Genomic DNA, 18,919 nt, shown 5'->3' on the forward strand with positions numbered 1-18,919 from the left:
GGAGAAAAACACTGTGTGTTGGGTTGCTGGGTCCAGCATGTGTGCAATACATAAAGAAGCACAGAACACATGTACAGTACCTTCCCGAAGCTGTGTTGGCTTGGCAGAATTTTCCCCACTCATTAAAACAACAAAAGATGCAGCTGCTCGAACCGTAGCCTGCCATGTTGACATGGCAACGGGTGGCTCCTGGCATGGAAAAAGGGCCCTGTTGTTTATGGGCGATCCCATAGTATAAACACATGGCCTGCAGAAGAAAGACAAAGAAACAAAGGGGGAGAATCTTTAAAATGAGTTGTCACTTTTCTCACCACCGTGGTAGCGAAGGTTAAGTTGAGCTTTCAAAGAGAAAATATCTCAGACTTTGTAGCTGGCTGGTTTCAGAGCATCTTGAACTGAAACTACCAAGGGCTGTGTGAATAGCTGAGTGGTAATTTCTCCCAAATGAATTACTTAAACATGTAAAGAGAGTTTTTTGTTTGTGTGTTTGTTTTTTAAGGGGAAAAATATTTTTTTGGATAAAGTTTTAAATACTAGTCTGCCAAGTTAAAGTTTACATTAACCTTGCCCCTCCCTTTAGGTCCTTAGGCCTTCGAAAGAAAAAAGTTTTAGAGACATTCTTAAAAAATTGTGGAAAATATTCTGGAAAAGAAAATATGTTTAGCGATCACTGAGATATTAATACTTAGAACAAACAAGCCGGTGGTCTCAAATGCAGTGCTGGCGGACAGATACCCCCAATCTTGGAAACCACCACCTCAAAATGGAACCCTTGTGGGAATCCTTGTGTGGAGGCCAAAAACAGGGGTTGGCATATCAACAGGACTGCAGGTCACAACAACCAGGCTTGTGACGGGAAGGCCAAGTGCAGAGCTGTTACCAAAGCAAGTGTAGGAAACCAACGGCATCACATTAGGGCTCATTCTGCTACAGTTAAAAAACACAAACCCACACATACCAAGAACAATCCCTTCCATGATTAAGTCACAGACAGAAATGGAAAAAAAAAATCTATGAGATCAAAGAAATCTATTCTTTTAACACCACAGAGGAGAAGGTACAGACTGACCCTCAGGAAGATGTCTTAGGAAAATGTTTCTACTTTTTGCTTTTCAGGAGTTATGGCAAATATGAGATAGTTTTTTTTTTTTTTTTTTTTTTTTTTTGCGGTACGCGGGCCTCTCACCACCGCGGCCTCTCCCGCTGCGGAGCACAGGCTCCGGACGCGCAGGCTCAGCGGCCATGGCTCACGGGCCCAGCCGCTCCGCGGCACGTGGGATCCTCCCGGACCGGGGCACGAACCCGCGCCCCCTGCATCGGCAGGCGGACTCTCAACCACTGCCCCACCAGGGAAGCCCTGATATAGTTTTAATCAGCTTGATTTATAGAGTAAATAATAGAGTAGAGCACTACCTCTCTCGCATAAACTGGTTTTCCTTTTTAGTTAACATTGTTATGACTGAACATTTATTGTGTTCTTACAATAAGCAAGAACACACAGAATGATGGCCCCACTCCATCAGTCAGGGTCCAGGAAGGAAAAAGAAACCAGTCTAGGACTTAATAAACAGAGGTAATTTAATATAGGGAATTGGTCATACAAGTGATAGAAGTGCTGAGAAGCCAAACGGGAGAGTGAGGCAACTCAGAGATTAGCCACAGTGGTAAGGAGCTGTGACTCTGCAGGTTGGAGGAGCTACTGTTACTGGGTGTTACAGGGTCATTTGACAGAAGCCAGAGTCACAGTGGGGAATGTCCAATGGGTGCTGGGACCAGGGAGACTCAGTCATTGATGGAGATGCCAAAAGAAGCAGAAAGAGGGAAGGAAATACCTTGTTTCTCGCCAACTCTCAAATGTTCCATCAATGCCCCGCATTGGCCAAACCTGACAGGAAGCCAGAAGACGAGGCAGCCTGAGAAATGAGGTTCCTTGTCATTCAGAGATCATGATAAGAGCAGAAAATGGACCTTAGAGCAAACAGGCAGTCTACCTCCTAGAAGTGTCTATGCTGTGATAACTCATAGAATTGACATGAGGCAGAGAAAGAAGATTAGAAATTCAGAAGACTTTAGTCCTGGCTGGGTTACCAACTCATTAAATGGCTATGGAAAAGTCCCTTGACCTCTCTGAGTCATATGCAAAATGGGGATGGGGGGCAGGTATGTGACTTCTATTGTCTGTTCTGGTCCATAAACCTATGATTATGTCCCAGAAACATAGATACAAGAACAAAGGCAAATTTTCATGGAAGGCCCAGAATCCCCCATCGATTTCAGTGAGTGATGAGCTCCCACCCTGGTCCCCTTGGATCCCTGGTTAATTGACTTAGCCTTAGTTAACTGCCCAACTTCAGGTTGTTTGAGAACCTAATGACAAAGTTGCCTAAAGCCACCTCCTCCTAGGCGGGGCTGCTGGTTGTGGTTGCCTGGGGTGGGGGTGGGGGAATGCTTTAGCAGCTCAAGTTCTGAAAATTCCACCTGTTTTTTCCCAAAAGCCCCATCTTAGGGAAGGATCCCAAGAGGAAACGTATGGTCAGTGGAAAGGGAGTATATTGCCACTGGCCAAATGGCAGGTATAACTCCTCTTCCTCTGACCATGGCAGCCATTGAGAATCAAGGCTTTCTTTCTCACTGAAGCAGAATGGACCCCACAATTTTGCTCAGCTCATGAGCTTTAGGAATCCACTTCCAATCTAAGTAGACTTGTGGAGATAAACCTATTTGTGATGCTCACAGGAAGTGGGAGGCCCTTGCCTAGAGATCGCCTAAGACTTTCTCTGCCTCATGCACAGGGGAAGCTGACCCCATATTAGGGTCCTAAGTCCTAGGGTACTTAGGCCAAGTCTGAAAGTATCTGTGCTCTCTTGCCTTTGCACGCAGCACCTCATTTCCCTCGGGTGACTCTGGTGCTACAGGTCTTCCCTTCCCTGCACAGGGAGCAAATCCTCCCCCAAAAGACTGGCTTGCCCAGATGTTTGCTCTCCTTCTCCCGATAAGCTTGGGTTGGAGGTCATGCTGGTATATTATTATGCATTCCACCTGTGCCCTTAGGTATGTGGTCTCCAAGGCTTCCTCCATCAGCCTCCATACCTCTTTCCAGAAGAAACAATCAGATTTGAGATGAGGTCATATGTGAGAGACACTGCAGAGGAAGAATCAGAAAGACATAATGATTTGCTGCAGGAAAAGGAACAGAAGGCCTCTCTGAGGTAACCAACTTTCAAGATGGACCCCAATGACCCCTGTCCCTCATATTCACACCCCTGTGTAGCCCCCTCCCACATTGTATCAGGTTGGCCTGTGTGACCGATGGCTATGGCAGAAGTGATGTCACTTGTGAGATCAGATTATTTAAAAATCTGTGACTTTTGTTTTAGGGGTTTTCCTCTGTGTCTCATCACTTCCTCAGGACAGGGCAGGGGGGGCCATGTCATGAGGACACTCAGGCAGTCTATGGAGGAGCCCACGTGGTAGGAACGAAGGCCTCTAGCCCACAGTCAGTGAGGATCTGAGGCCTGTCAACAACCTTGCACGTGAGTTTGGAAGAGGATCTTCCAGCTCCAGCCAAGCCTTGAGATGTCTGTGGCCCCGGCAGACAGCTGACTGCTACACTGTAAGAGATCCTGGGCCAGAACAACCCAGTTAAGCTGCTCCTGGATTTCTGACTCTCAGAAACTGTGTTTAAGTTTTGTTCTTTTAAGCTGTTTAGTTTTGAGGTAATTTGTTATGCAGCAATAGATAACAGAATTTTCTCAGGTTTCTGCCTCAAGGGAGAAGATGGATCATGAAGCTATTAAACAAGAGAAGAAACTAAGGGTACCAAGCAGGTCACAGGAAGGGACAAGGGAGAAGGAGAGTTCCTACCTGTTTAATTTGCATAGAAAGGGCTTTACACACCATATGGCAAAGGACACTTGTATGGACACAGAGACCTCAATTTCCTAACCCCAAACAGTATAGTGTCCAACAATGGGACTGAGTGTCTGAAATTAGACCTATCTCAGAAATTTAGAAATGATGATGTTATGAAGTAGTAAGTTACTGAGGCTGCAGGCAGATCTGAGTCTGGGTATCGTACACAAATAGGGAGGTGGGGAGGGAATCCTTCCATTGGCTGGATTTAAAAAAGCACGTTATCACCATCATTTCCTCCCCAGTTCTCTATTATTTCCCCCTCTAAACAGCCTAGTTCTAGATATTTTGTTCTAGAGTTTTGTCCTGATCCCCTGTCATCCTCTTGAAGGCTCTTTTTGCATTGGCGCCTGAAGTCTCCCACCAAGGGGATTAGATGCCTGGCCAGATCCCAGGAAGCTCTCACCTCCAATCCTCCCACTGTCCCCACAAGTCTCCTTCTCTCCCCTCTTTATATGGCTGGGGCATCCTTTCTGCCAAAGTCTATATGTTTTCTTTCTAGCTTTCCACTTGGTCTCTAGAGCTATAACTCTGAAAGTATAGATCAATTCATCTGTCTAAAAGCCACACCCATAAATATACCCTTGTCTGATATGACTGAATCACTTTCTTATTGGAATGTTTTCAGAAATAGGAAAACAATCCTAGGCAAAATTTCTTGAAAATGTAGATTCCCTTCATGTTCCCAGTCTACTCCCTTCTTGGCCTTTTCTTCTTTCTCAGCTGCAGCTTCACTCCTCCCTCCTCAACACACTCAAACAGAGTGCCAGTGACTTCATAACCGATGGCTTTTTCAGCTTTCACAATCTGATATTCTTATGCATGTCATACGTCATGGTGCAAATGTCTAAAACAATCTAAAGTTAAGTAACTACATTTTAACAGGGATGAAAGCTTTAATCCCTGGATAAAGGTCTAGTGGTGGAATTTTGGGCATCCGACAGAAAGTGGAGAACTGGTCGACATAAGGTCTTCACGGAGTTAAACCCTCCTGAAAATCATACTCTCTACGTGGTGACTCCTACCACACACACATTCCCCACCCCTCCCTCCCCCCGCCCCTGTGTCCCAAGAGGGGAGGAAAATCTATGTGCATTTATAAACATGCTCTGCAGTTATCTGGGTATGTAATCACCGAAAGAAATGCAGCTGTGTTTATTCAACATGCACAGCCTTACACCTCGGCCATGTTGCTAAAATGCTTATGGGATAGATGTTTAGGCGCCAGCCTGCAATTCTGATGTTTATAACTTCATTATTTCCCAACTGAACAATTTCTTCCAACATGAAAAGGAAAACTCTCTTTCACCAGGGCTCGTTCTACATGCCCTGGGATACCCACCCGCATGGAAGACCCCCCTGGAGAGCCCAGACTAACTGCACAGGAGTTGTGGGAATGGGAGGAGGCCACTGAAAATCAGAAAGAAAACAGGGTAAGATGGGGGTCACAGGCAGGCCCGTGGCTTGTTGCGTTGAAAGAACTTCTAAATTGAGGAAGAACCTGTCAGAGTTACAATTACTTCAGCTTCTTGTGTGTATGCGGAATAGTCAAATGAGGATAAGATACACTATGCTGCTATGGTCTGAATGTGTCCGTCCAAATTCATATGGGAAACCTTAATGCCCAAAGTGATGGTATTAGGAGGTGGGGTCTTTGGGAGGTGCTTAGGTCATAAGGGCACAACCCTCATGAATGAGATTAATGCCTTTATAAGAGGCCAGACCGAGCTTCCTAGCCCCTTCCACCATGTGAGGCCGCAGCCAGAAGTCGGCAGTCTGCAACACAAAAGAGGGCCTTAACCAGGACCTAACCATGCTGGCATCCTGATTTCCAACTTCTAGCCTCCGGAACTGTGAGAAATAATTTTCTCTTGTTTATAAACCATTCGCTCTGCAGTATTTTGTTGTAGCAGCCCAAATCGACTAAGACATCAACTAAACTAACATGTTTGCTTGTCTTTTTGGGAGGAGCCATCTTTAAAGCCATCTATAAAACTTGTAGGGAATAGATTCAAACCATATATTTTCTTTATTTTCAGTTTACTATATGCATGTCTTTTTGCGGTCGGAGTGAAAGGGGGTTATTTTTAGTTTAAAAAAATGTTTCAAGTTTCACCACTTTCCATAAAAATCACCCATTTTCAGAGACTTGATTATCACAGATCAACAACTGGGGAGAGGGCTGCTTCAACAGACTCGGGTAGGAGGTGATGAGCCCCCTGTTGCTGTGGGTGTGGCTTGATGGGATGTTTTCCCACACTGATCTGGTCACTGGAAGCCAGGGGACCACAGATGTGACAGCTCAGTGGGTCAGATTCTTTTACAAACTCCCCAGAGTTACAAAGTCTTCAGGCCTCCTCTAATTCCTTTCCGTCTGTACTCCTTCCTGCACCCGATCTTTTTTATGGCTCCATGTTCTCATTAAACCTAAGTTACAATTTCCATTGTAGGTAAGAAACCCTCTTGCTTTCTTGTTACACAAAAACCAAGAGCAGACTACTAAAACAGGAAGTGTCAACCACAACTCTCTCTCACCCCTATACACACACACACACATTCTCACACACACCCCTTCTTTATTATCATTCTTCTTCATGGCACAGTCACCAAAACTGTGACTCACCAATCATAATAAACATATATGGCAAGTTCAAGGAGAATGCTGCTTTGACTTGGATAGATTTTGTGTATGGTCGAAATGGACTGGACTGAAAGTGGCTTTGAGTCAGAAAGTCACCTCTCCTTTAACAGAGGTGTTTTGGGTGCAAAATAAGCAAGCTGTTTGTGCAGGCAAAGATAGTACTTTTCATCTGGAAGTCCCTTGTGAGTGTAGGATTTCATGTATGGAAAACATTTGGAGGTCCTCTCACGGAATTTTCTCATTTTACACACGAGGAAATTAAGCTCCAGAGATGTAAAATGACTTATCTGAAGTCACATAGCTAGTTGGCAGCCCAGCTCTGAGTACTCAGTTCTCTTGGCTCTCACTTTTTAGATTCTTTTCAACACTCCAGGCTTTTGGTTATAGGTCATTTTGATTTGTTATCTTCTGTTGATGTTTGGTGATTCGTGGTTTTTTGTTGTTGTTGTTTGGTTGGTCATTTTTGTTACTTGTTTAAATTAAGACAGTCCATCATTGCCTTTTCTCGCAAGACTCAACTGGGATTCTGAGAAATAGAGATCCATCTAGACAGTGCAGCAAGGGGATAAGGAGGCTGAAAAGGAACACTTCCAAACATTTTCATGTTTGGGATTATCAATTCCTCCTTTGCAGCTATACTATGATATTATAGAATTAATGGGTATTTCCCCTCCAGTTCTCATGAATTTTACATTGGTTTCTTGATGCAAGTAGGGGGGAAAAAAGGTATTAATTACAGAAATGTTCATTTTAGACCTGAAATCTCTTCTAAAATATCTTCTGCTCATTCTTTTAATTTTAAAACTTAATAGTAAGATACAAAACAATGAAACTATTTTCGTGTTTGTGTGTGTGTATGTGTGGTGGGGGGACATGTTTTAACATCTGGTTTCGATATCAAACTAAAAATACTCCAAAGGTCTACATCGTCCTTGGTCCAACAGCTGAACAATAAATATAATTTAAAAAAATCATTCCCTCCTTAGTATTTTGCCAACATCATTCTGGCTTTGTCTAAAACAAAGAAACATCATACTGATCTAGGAAATTTTAAATTTTAATATCACTTTAAGTTATAATGTATTTTCCTAGTCAGCTACCTTTAACAATGACCCAAATAATTATAGTTTTTAAAATAAATTTCCTATGTTTAACTGAATTTCCCCTCCATTCAACTCATGTTCAGTGATGTCATCAGCTTAAGCAAGATCTCCTAGACCACTTGGCTGGTTCCACAACTATTATAATGATCCAAAGGGAAAAAGGAATGGGTTAACAGAAAAAAATGCTTTGGTTTTAAATAACATTTTATTCACTGGAATGGAAAAAAGGCAGGAAAATGCAGAAAGTACATAAACTTTGAATAAAGATTTCCATTTTTTTAAAGATTTTTTTTTCTTAAGTATGTTGAGGCTCTAGAATCAAAAAGATATTAAGGCCTCTTCCTGTCTGGCTTAGCAAGTACCCCATTACACATTCTTGACTGTTCCAGGTCTCATCAAAATATTTTCAAAGGGCACACATACTCACACACCACAAAAAAGTAAACATTGTTTCCAAGAAGCATGTATCATATTGTTAAGTATGTGGTTATTTCATCAGTCAGTTTTAAAGGTCACCTAAAATCCAGTATCTGAATGATGGAGGCAAGAAAGAGCACTTAGGTTCAAGAGAAGCCAGAACCCCACAATGGCTAAAACAAAGTAAGAAAATGTAGTTTTGTTTGTTTGTTTGCGGGCCTCTCACTGCTGTGGCCTCTCCTGTTGCGGAGCACAGGCTCCGGACGCGCAGGCTCAGCAGCCATGGCTCATGGGCCCAGCCACTCCGCGGCATGTGGGATCTTCCCGGACCGGGGCACGAACCCGTGTCCCCTGCATCGGCAGGTGGACTCTCAACCACTGCACCACCAGGGAAGCCCAGAAAATGTAAAAACAAAGTAAGAAAATGTAGTTTTTATATTTCCAGCTATTTCATTTTAGAACTAGAATAACAATGAGGAAGAAGAAATGATTAACAATGATTGAAAGAAATACTCTTTTATAGCTGCAAATACATTTTCAGTTCTTGTCCAGAGAACACTGCTACTTGGTAAAAATGGGATGAGAGCTCTTATGAAAGAGGAATTTCAGGATGGAAAGATGATGATTTTTTTTCAAATTTGAAGTTTATTCTTTAATGAGTTTTTTATTTTATCAGTTTTAGATTTATTTTTAAAAGTACAAAGATAAAACACAGTCCCCATATATCCCATACCCAGTTTGCCCTACAACTTACATTAGTATATTTGTCACAGTTGACACATTATTATTAACTAAAGTCCAGACATTAACTAAACTACTCAGATTTCATTAGTTTTCCTCTAAAGTCCCTTTTCTATACCAGGTTACTACATTAATTTTAATCATCATCCTTAGGCTTCTCAACTGTGACAGTTTCTGAAGACTTTGTGTTGGCCTTGAGAGTTTTGAGGAGTACTGGTCAGGTATTTTGTTGAAAGTCTGATTTATCTCATGTTTTTCTCTTGGTTGGACTGGGGTTATGTGTTTGGGGGAAGAAGGTCACAAAGATGCCATTTGCATCACACCATACCAAGGGTGCATACTATCAATGTGACTCATCACTGTTGATGTTAACTTTGACCTCCTTGCCGAGGTCACGTTTGTCAGATTTCTCCAATGGAAATTTACTTTTTCCCCCTTTCCATACTGTCATCTTTGGAAGGAAGTCACTATGAATAGCTCACACTTAAGGAGTGAGGAGTTATGCTCTACCACGATAAGGGCAGAGTATCTATATAACTTGGACTTCTTTTGCACCACGGATTTGGCTATTCTCCTCCATTTGTTTATTTGAGTCAATCACTGTTTTATATTAGTATGGACTCATGGATATTTATTTTATACTTTGGGTTATCATCCAAAACTATTTTTTGTTTTGTTTTGTTACTTTTTTTAAACATCTTTATTGGAGTATAATTGCTTTACAATGGTGTGTTACTTTCTGCTTTATTAAAACTATTTTATTTTGTTGCTCAGTTTGAGTCATTAGGAGTTCTTTCAGATGGCTCCTTGGACTTTGACAGACACACGTAATTCCGGGTTCTTGTTGCTGCTATTTGAGCATTTCCTTATTTTCTGGCACTATAGATGCTCCAGCTTCATCTTGCATGTTGCCTGCCCCAGTCCCAGCCGTTTCTCCAAGAAGCCCTGGTTCCTTTACTGGAGAATATATTAGAAGCCAAGATCCAGGCGCTAGGGTACACTCACTGCTTTTAAACCCACTCAGCTGACAAACAAGGAAATATATGTGTGTATGCTATCACTTGCAAACAACCATATCTATAATTATTTCTATATGCAACCATCTGTATCTATAGTATGCTAAACATGAGTTCATAGTGATGTCTCCAATTCTAATCCATTTCCACATGGATCATTCTAGCCTCCTCCTCTTGCTCATCTGTAATCTCCCACTTCAGCAGTGAGAAACCTGGCTCCCATCACTTGCACCCATTTATTAAATTGCTCAATTCCAGGATACATGTACAGTGGTACCAGTATTGTTAACCTGTACCCCCATGGGAAACAACTCTATCAACTACAGTACAGTATTTATGTACAGTTCCTTTTGCCTTTAGCCTTACAGATTCAACTCATTTCCAAAGTTACTTAGGTCAGTATCTTTCTCCTCTACTCCCTTCAGTGAGGTTGTTTCATACATTTTTAATATAGCTAGATTGTTCTGTCACATTTTACATTTCATCCTAGGATCCTCTGACCTCTTGATTATTTATTTACATATTATCAAACAAAATAACAAGTTTTATTCTCAACAAAGGGTAGAATAAGAGTGGGAAGGGGAGAAGCCACTGATGGAACTTGAAAGGAAAAGTACCAGTTTAGAGCTTTTCTTAACTTTCTTTCTAGTATCTGCTTAAAAATAGAAGTTTATTGAAAGCTAATATAATTTGTTTTTTTAAATGTATTGAAATCTTTGCATACAATAAAGGACATGGTAAAAATCAAAAGTAAGAGACATAGCTCCCTTTCACAATTAACACATGGATTTTTGTAGGAGCTTTCAGTAACTTTATTCAATTTTCCTACTTGTAAAATGGGAATAAAAAGTTTCTCATCCAGACTAAGAATTTATAGTAGGCATATGGATAGTATTCTGCCATTCAAGGGTAAAAATGTAACCACTACTTTAGTTTAATAAATGTAGACTCTATGCCTTGAAGGAAGTAAGCTCTACCCAGTTATATTTTTCACACAATTGTGAAATTTTACATTTTCACACAATTATATTCATAAAGCATTGTAACCCTGATGATTACTATTTGCTCATATCACTAAGCAATTATTTCTGTCTAGTAACCTGGGATCCTTGGGCATTTTAAGTCCTTACAGTATCCAAACAGTTACCAGTATATATCTAGATTTATTCTTAAGCACGTGGGAAAATTTATATAGAGAGATTTGGTGGTCATTCATGGAAGATTATCTTGACTATAATAAAATTCCCCCAAAAAAAAGAAAAGAAAAAGGAGAAAAAAAATCTTTGAGGATTAAAAAAATTTTTTTATCCCTGTAAGCCTGCATAAATGCCATTTATTTACTAACATATAATCACAAACTTCCAAAAATACACCTTAAACTCCTGCTGTGATCATGTGTTTTACTGAATTTTCAGAAAAGGAGACATCAAGAGTAAATTCAAGTCAACCTTTCAGGAGCAAAATGTGCCCACGGACCTTCTGAGTTTCTTTAAGGAAACCAGCATTTATCAATAACTCATTCCTACTCAACACTTTACATGCAGTGTAATTCACAAGTCTAATCTCTTTCTTTGTAGTAAGCACTGAGAAGAAAGCCATGTTTGAGGCCATTACTGAGAATTTCTTCTAAATACTGTCGATAGTTTCTTCTTCCCCGTTATTCTACTTCAAAAATGAAATATCTGAGAGTATAAAATCTAGAATTTCCTAGTTAAATATTCAGAGACAGTATATTGTCAAATCTTACTGAAAAGCCCATCTTCAATAATTTCAAAAAAATCTGAAGATACAGTAGGAACACCTATTTCTTTCCCTCACAGACTCCCAAGAATATCAAACAAGTTATTCTATAGATAAGTCACTACGCTTTTGTACTGATGTAAATTTGCACCACCCCTGCACTATCCCAAAGGCCACCTCAGACTCCAGCAGAAATGACAGGAAGCAAACTCATTCTGAGCAGGGAGGGAGACCAGAGCAGGAGGTAAGATTAGAGGCAAAGAACGGGATAATGAGAGCTCAAAGTCAAAGTGATGGCTTTAAAAAATATGATCTAGAAGGTTTTTTGGGGGGTGAGTTGGGGGAGAGACGTAAGCAATTTACCGAGACCACTGCCTCCATTAAGGGAGTCCAACGCTATAAAAGAAGGCGCTGAAAACAAGCTCACAGAGATGAACGCTCCTCCAACCAAGATCTGCTATAATTATTGTATTGCTTTGCAGTACATTAGCACAAAGAAATAGGTAGAATAATAAGGAATCAATAAAGTTTGATTTGAAAATTCTCAAATTCTAAAAACCCTGAACAACTGTTAGAGGACAGGCAAGAAGAAAAGAACAAATGACTGCCTAAATACCCACCCTCCGAACATCGATGCCTCATCAATTCCTTCTCCCCACACAAAAAATCAGCAGTCTCCTTGGTGTCAGATACCTAGAATCATGGTCAAAGAGGCAAGTGTGGACTCAGCAGGACTGACTGTCACCCTCAGAACCAAATCTTTCCAGTGTTTGAGGGTTCATATTACATAATAACTGACAAAGTCCAGGGAGGCATTGCTGCCAAGAGACAGGTACAGTAAGAGAGCCACAAAGCAGAGCTGGCTTTATTTGGAAGCACTTTGCCAGGCTTCACACCAACCCAACTTGGCAGCCATGTAATCCCTCAGGGGGAATATGAAGGAACTTTGAGAAAGTATTTGCTCAAAGATACATATCGTTTCCATCTACAGTACTGGAAGCTGCCAGCAGAGATCTCAACAGAGAGCTAGGCTCGGCATTTAACCATTAAACCTGACTTTCAGTCTCCTAACTCAGAAATACAGGGGCTTAATAAAGTAATCTTTTCATCCTGACTTAAGGGAAGTAATCCTATTAAGAGTTCAGCATGCCTGGGAATTTACCTGCTTCACTGTGGGTCGAAGGATTTAAGGTTAGATGGATGGGTAATGCCACAATAAAGAGGAGTGTCTTTACATAGACTCACCTCCCGGTGTGTAAGATTAATGGGCAGGGGACTGCAGAGTGCCCAGATAACCTACCTGCCACTCTGGTCTGAGGTCCACGTAACTGATCGCCCCTGGGGTTTGGTTGTGTACTGTATCCTTATGGCATGAGGAAAGTCAGTAGCTGTCTGAACCCCTGTCTTCCTGATCTGTAAGCTCCAAGTGTCAATGTCAAACAGGAGTTCCCCACAACCAGGAGCCTGGCTGCAGCGAGCATAATAGTCTAACTGCTCCCTCCAACGATCTGCAGGCAGAGCCACGAGTTCACGTACAATCTGATTCCTGAGCTTGGGAGACCTTGTAAATTTTTCAATACCTGGCACAGCAGCAACATCCACCTCCTCAACCTTTAACACAGATAAATCACAGCAGTCCAACACTAGCAAAAAATCCTCACTCCCATGATTCCCTGTGTCACAGCAGTACTTTGAGCTAGAAATCCCAGAAGCCTGTTCCTGGTTGTCATGGTTACCATCTTTACCAGACGTATCTTTTTCACCTTTACCACAGATTACAAGATCATTATATCCCATTTTAGATGAGACGGTCCTTGTATTTGTTACAGGAATATGGCAGGGTTCAGGCGTCCTAAATTTGCAGGCTTTGTTTGACTCTGATGGGTAGGTTTCCTCGGTGGAACTACTCTGTTTCTTGAATTTATTTCCAGACTCGAAGAAAAGCACTATGGTGCCCTCAATGATTTGACTTTCGAAATCCACATCTAAATCCAGTACATAGTGCTTCACAAGTATGTGGCTGGTGTTGGCCATGAGAGGCAGGTCATCTCGGGAAGGATCCAGCTTTATGTCCATGGTATAGGTGTTGTTCGAGAACTTTGTTAAAATCTCAGAAGGGGCTTCCTGTCAGTCCCAATCTTCCAGAGTCATAAATGGCTGCTTACCAAAAAACACCCGATGTCACAAATTAGGGTTCCACAACTTTCAGTCCCCTGGTAAAGAAGAAAAACACAATCACACAAAATTCCAAACAAGACGCTTTGCTCCTGCAACTGCTGCTTCTGCAAGTTGACTACCTCCTTAAATAATTCCCCAATGTAGTAGAAGCTCATGGCTAGAAGGCAGACTAATCTTTTTGACTGACATCAAAGAAAATTACATTATGGGTTTCTAAAAATATTTCAATTATCAATGGAATGAAAGGGGCCTCCACAAAACCAGAAGAATCATGTTCCTAACTAGAACAGTCCTTGTTTCGGAAAACAGCAATTGTTAGGCAAAAGTGTAACATCACTGTACCTCTTGGTTTAAAAGATATTAAATGTATCGTTTCTAATTTTGTGCACCAAAAGAAAAGGGATTGTTTCTCTACTGTGATTCTAAGTAACAAATGTGAATGAAGGCTAAATGGTCTCATATGTTTTATTCTTTGAGAGTAATCATTTAATACATACAATGTAACTCCAGGGATTATTGTACTTTTCACATTAGGACTGCTCTCATATCAGCACTTCCAGTAAATTACAGGAAAATGAGCCAATTTACCAAGAGTGCATTCTAAGTATTCCTTTGAGATTGTTCATGGAGATTTTTCAAATTTATAGTTAAATACTCAAGGTATATCATTACATCTTAATAGCTGAAAGCCCATTAACATTCTGGATAATAGCCTTCTTGTGGCAAACGAAAAGGTCTTCTCATCTGAAAAAAAAAAAAAAGGTATGCAAATGCCTATAAAAGGAAGGAGAGAAATTAAAACGTGGAAACAGATGTTGTAATAAAATGCCCAAGTTCTTCATAAAAGTTCTGACCAAAATGTAGTCCTATTTTATAACAGCAATCCAGCTGAAAGAAAAATTATCTGAAATTATTTCAGTCCCTGTTGTGTACCTAATTTCTTTCAGCATATTTTTTTTTTTAACCAGAAGTGGGGAAAAAAATGGCAGGGAAAAAGAAACAAAAACTCTGACAGAGTAGATTTATTTAAAATCACTTTTGTATTTCTAAATATCAAGAGGTATTCTTTTATCAACAGCAAAACAACATTACTTGCTTGACTTTTCAAGTAAAATTGAGCCCTCCATTTTTATTGTTTAACTCCTCCTCACTTCCCTTCTAACTTTTTCGGCCAATCTCCTAGACTCTTATTTCCTTTCCTTCTAGAATCTCATTCCAACAATCAAAACTATTGAACTTTCATTTTCTACCTCTCCACAGGCTATTTCCTCATCAAAATCTCACCTATCCTTAAAAGAAGCTGGCTTCCTGCAGCCTTGTACAATCTGGTTTCAGGCTATTTTTTCCAGTCATGGAGACCACACTCCCTCTGAATCCTTGTCCTCTAGTCAAAGGGCCTGCTCAGCACACTGCTCCCTAAAGATGACCTAACATCTTGCCTCCATGCTTTTTGGAGGCAAGTAGTGTGCCACACCTGGAGTGCTCCTGGCTCCCACCTCCCATATCCACCTGCCAAATTCTCTTCTCCCTCCACACAGTTCAAGTCCAATTGCCTCCTGAAATCCTTCCCTGCTCCCTACTCTCCCTCCCCCATCCCCACCAAACTGTATGTGGTAATACACACTTTGACTTTAAGAATGATAGGAATTGAGAGAAATCAGGGATGTAAAAGAATAGTCTGAGATTACCTTAAGGAGAAGCTGGCACTCACTTTAATCCTAGAAAAGTCAATGGGCAAAGGGAATAAGCCAGGGTATTTTCTTTTCTGCATAAGAACAATTGAACTTGTCACATAATGAATAATAAACTACAATAAAACTACTGGCTATATCTATGTAATTAGAAACAACGGATGCTAAAACTTCATCCTGCTGGTGTTTGGAGCTGCTGTAATGCAGTATTTTGTTGACTGGGCTATTAAAATTTTTTTTAATAAAAAAAAAAACTGAATACACACACGAGGAAAAACCTGAATCAATTAAGACAAGGCTTAACTTTGTGGCTGTCTCAACTATCAAATTTGAAAAAGAATACTTTAGTATTTCTAATAATATAGATAAAACCATTTATTGTCTAACCCTAATAGATTCCTTCATTTACTTGTGAAAGTTAATATCATTTAATAAAATATATTCTATAGAGTAGTTTTCATCACTTCTGTCCCTGGTGGCTGTCCCTAGGCTGCCTTAGAGCCCTGCCCATCCAAGACTGTTAATGTCACTTTGTTTGTCAACCTAACTGGAAATCCTTTTGTCCTCTTCAGTAGATTCTTTTTTTTTTTTAAATTGAAGTCTAGTTGATGAACAATATTATATAAGCTACAGGTATACAATTCAGTGATTCACAACTTTTAAAGGTTACACTCCATTTATAGTTATTATAAAATATTGGCTATATTCCCTGTGTTGTACAATATATCATTGTAGCTTACTTTATACATAATTGTTCATACCTCTTAATCCCCTACCCTTATGTTGCCCCTCCTCCTTCCCTCTCCCCACTGATAATCACTAATTTGTTCTCTATATCTGTGAGCCTGCTTCTTTTTTGTTATATTCACTCGTTTGTAGAATTTTTCAGATTCTACATATAAGTGATCTCATACAGTATTTGTCTTTCTCTGTCTGACTTATTTCACTTAGAATAATACCGTCGAAGTCCACCCACATTGTTACAAAAGGCAAGATTTTCATTCCTTTCTATGGCTGCATAGTATTCCATTGTATATGTATACCACATCTTCTTTATCTGTTCATGGACACTTACGTGGCTTCTGTATCTTGGTAAGTGTAAGTAATGCTGCTAAGAACACTGGGGTGCGTGAATCTTTTCCAATTAGTGTTGTTGTTGTTGTTGTTTGAATATATACCCAGGAGTGGAATTGCTGGGTCATATGGTAGTTTTATTTTCAGTTTTTTGAGAAACTTACATACTGTTTTCCACAGTGGCTGCAACAATTTACATTCCCACAACAGTGTACAAGGGTTTCCTTTTCTTCACATCCCCTCCAACATTTGTTATTTGTGTTCTTTTTGATGACAGCCATTCTGACAGGTGTGAGGTGATATCTCATTGTGGTTTTGATTTGCATTTCCCTGACGATGAGTGATGTTGAGCATCTTTTCATGTGCCTGTTGGCCATCTGCATTTCCTCTTTGGATAAATGTCTATTCAGGTCTTCTCTGCCCATTTTCTAATCAGGTTGTTTGTTTGGTTTTTTTTTGTTGTTGTTGTTTTGATTTTGGGTTTGTTTTTTTTTTTGATGTTGAACTGTATGAGCTGTTTATATATTTTGGATATTAACCCCTTATCAGTCACATCATTTGCAAATATTTTCTCCCATTTAGTAGGTTTAGTAGGTTGTCTTTTGTTTTTGTTTTTTTTTTCCTTTGCTGTACAGAAGCTTTTAAGTTTAATTAGATCCCATTTATTATTTGTGCTTTTATTTCCTTTGTTTAGGAGATAGAGCCAAAAGAACATTGCTGTGATTTATGTCAGAGTGTTCTGCCTGTGTTTTCCTCTGGGAGTTTTATGGTTTTGGGTCTTACATTTAGGTCCTTAATCCATTTTGAGTTTATTTTTGTGTACACTGTTAGAGAACGTTCTGATTTCATTCTTTCACATGTAGCTGTCCAGTTTTCCCAGAATCACTTATTTAAGAGACTTTCTTTTCTCCCTTGTATATTCTTGCCTCTTTTGTTGTAGACTAGTGACTTTATTCCTGGGCATTCTATCCTGCTCCATTTGTCTATATTCTGTTTTTGTGCCAATACCATTCTGTTTTGATTACTGTAGCTTTGTAGTATAGTCTGATGTCAGAGAGTGTGATTCCTCCAGCTCTACTCTTCTTTCTCAAGATTGTTTTGGCTATTTGGGGTCTTTTGTGTTTCCATACAAATTAAAATTTTTTTTGTTCTAGGTCTGTGAAAAATACCATTGGTATTTTGATAGGGATTGCATTGAATCTGTAGATTGCCTTGGATAGTATGGTCATTTTAACAATACTGATTCTTCCAATCCAAGAACATGGTATAGCTTTCCATCTGTTTGTGTCATCTTCAATTTCTTTTGTCAGCGTCTTATAGTTTTCAGAGTACAGGTCTTCTGCCTCCTGTGGTAAGTTTATTACTAGGTATTTTATTATTTTTGATGTTATGGTAAAGGGGATTGTTTCTTTAATTTCTATTTCTGATAGCTGTTAGTGTACAGAAATGCAACAGATTTCTGTATATTAATTTTATATCCTGCAACTTTACTGAATTCATTGATGAGTTGTAGTAGTTTTCTGGCATCTTTAGGATTTTCTACAAATAGTATCATGTCATCTGCAACTAGTGACAGTTTTACTTCTTCTTTTCCAATTTGGATTCTGTTTATATCTTTTTCTTCTCTGATTGCTGGGGCTAGGGCTTCCAATAATATGAGGAATAAAACAAGACAAGGGCATCCTTGTCTTGCTCCTGATCTCAGAGGAAATGCTTTCAGCTTTTCACTGTTGAGTATGATGTTAGCTGTGGGTAGGTCCTATACGGTCTTTATTATGTTGAGATATGTTCCTTCTATGCCCACTTTCTGGAAAGTTTTTTATCGTAAATGGATGTTGAATTTTGTCAAAAGCTTTTCTGCATCTATCAAGATGACCATCTGGTTTTTATTCTTCAATTTGTTAATGTGATGTATCACATTGATTGATTTGCAGATATAGAAAAATCCTTGCATCTCTGGGATAGATCCCACTTCATCACTGTGTATGATCCTTTTAGCGTATTGTTGGATTCAGTTTGCAAATATTTTGTTGAGGATTTCTGCATCTAGGTTCATCACTGATATTGGCCTGTAATTTTCTTTTTTTGTGATATCTTTATCTGGTATTAGGGTAATGCTGGTCCCATAGAATGCGTTTAGAAGTGTTCCTTCCTCCACAATATTTTGGAATATTTGGAGAAGGATAGGTGTTAACTCTTCTCTAAATGTTTGGTAGAATTCACCTGTGAAGCCATCTGGTCCTGGACTTTTGCTTGTTGGAATTTTTTAAATTACTGACTCGATTTAATTACTGGTAATTGGTCTGTTCATATCTTCTGTTTCTTCCAGTTCAATCTTGGGAGATTATACATTTCTAAGAATTTGTCCATTTCTTCTAGGTAGTCCAGTTTTCACAGTAGAGTTGT

General features: G+C 39.8%; 1 protein-coding gene across 22 annotated transcripts in view; it reads right to left on the reverse strand.

Moving 5' to 3' along the window:
- Positions 1 to 18,919, reverse strand: part of AOPEP (aminopeptidase O (putative)) — a 539,402-nt gene that overhangs the window by 470,270 nt on the left and 50,213 nt on the right. For all 22 annotated transcript variants that reach the window (XR_007478127.1, XR_007478131.1, XR_007478129.1 and 19 more), the window contains exons 2-3: positions 12,871 to 13,783; positions 81 to 247 (exon numbers count right to left, since the gene is read on the reverse strand). Coding sequence is in view for 16 of the 22 variants with exons in the window: in XM_049711495.1 (XP_049567452.1) it covers positions 81 to 247; positions 12,871 to 13,646 (943 nt within the window). In the remaining 6 variants the exon portion in view is untranslated. The remainder of the gene's footprint in view (positions 1 to 80; positions 248 to 12,870; positions 13,784 to 18,919) is intronic.

Source organism: Orcinus orca, chromosome 6 (assembly GCF_937001465.1).
Source record: "Orcinus orca chromosome 6, mOrcOrc1.1, whole genome shotgun sequence".
NCBI classification, from domain to species: Eukaryota; Metazoa; Chordata; class Mammalia; order Artiodactyla; family Delphinidae; genus Orcinus; species Orcinus orca.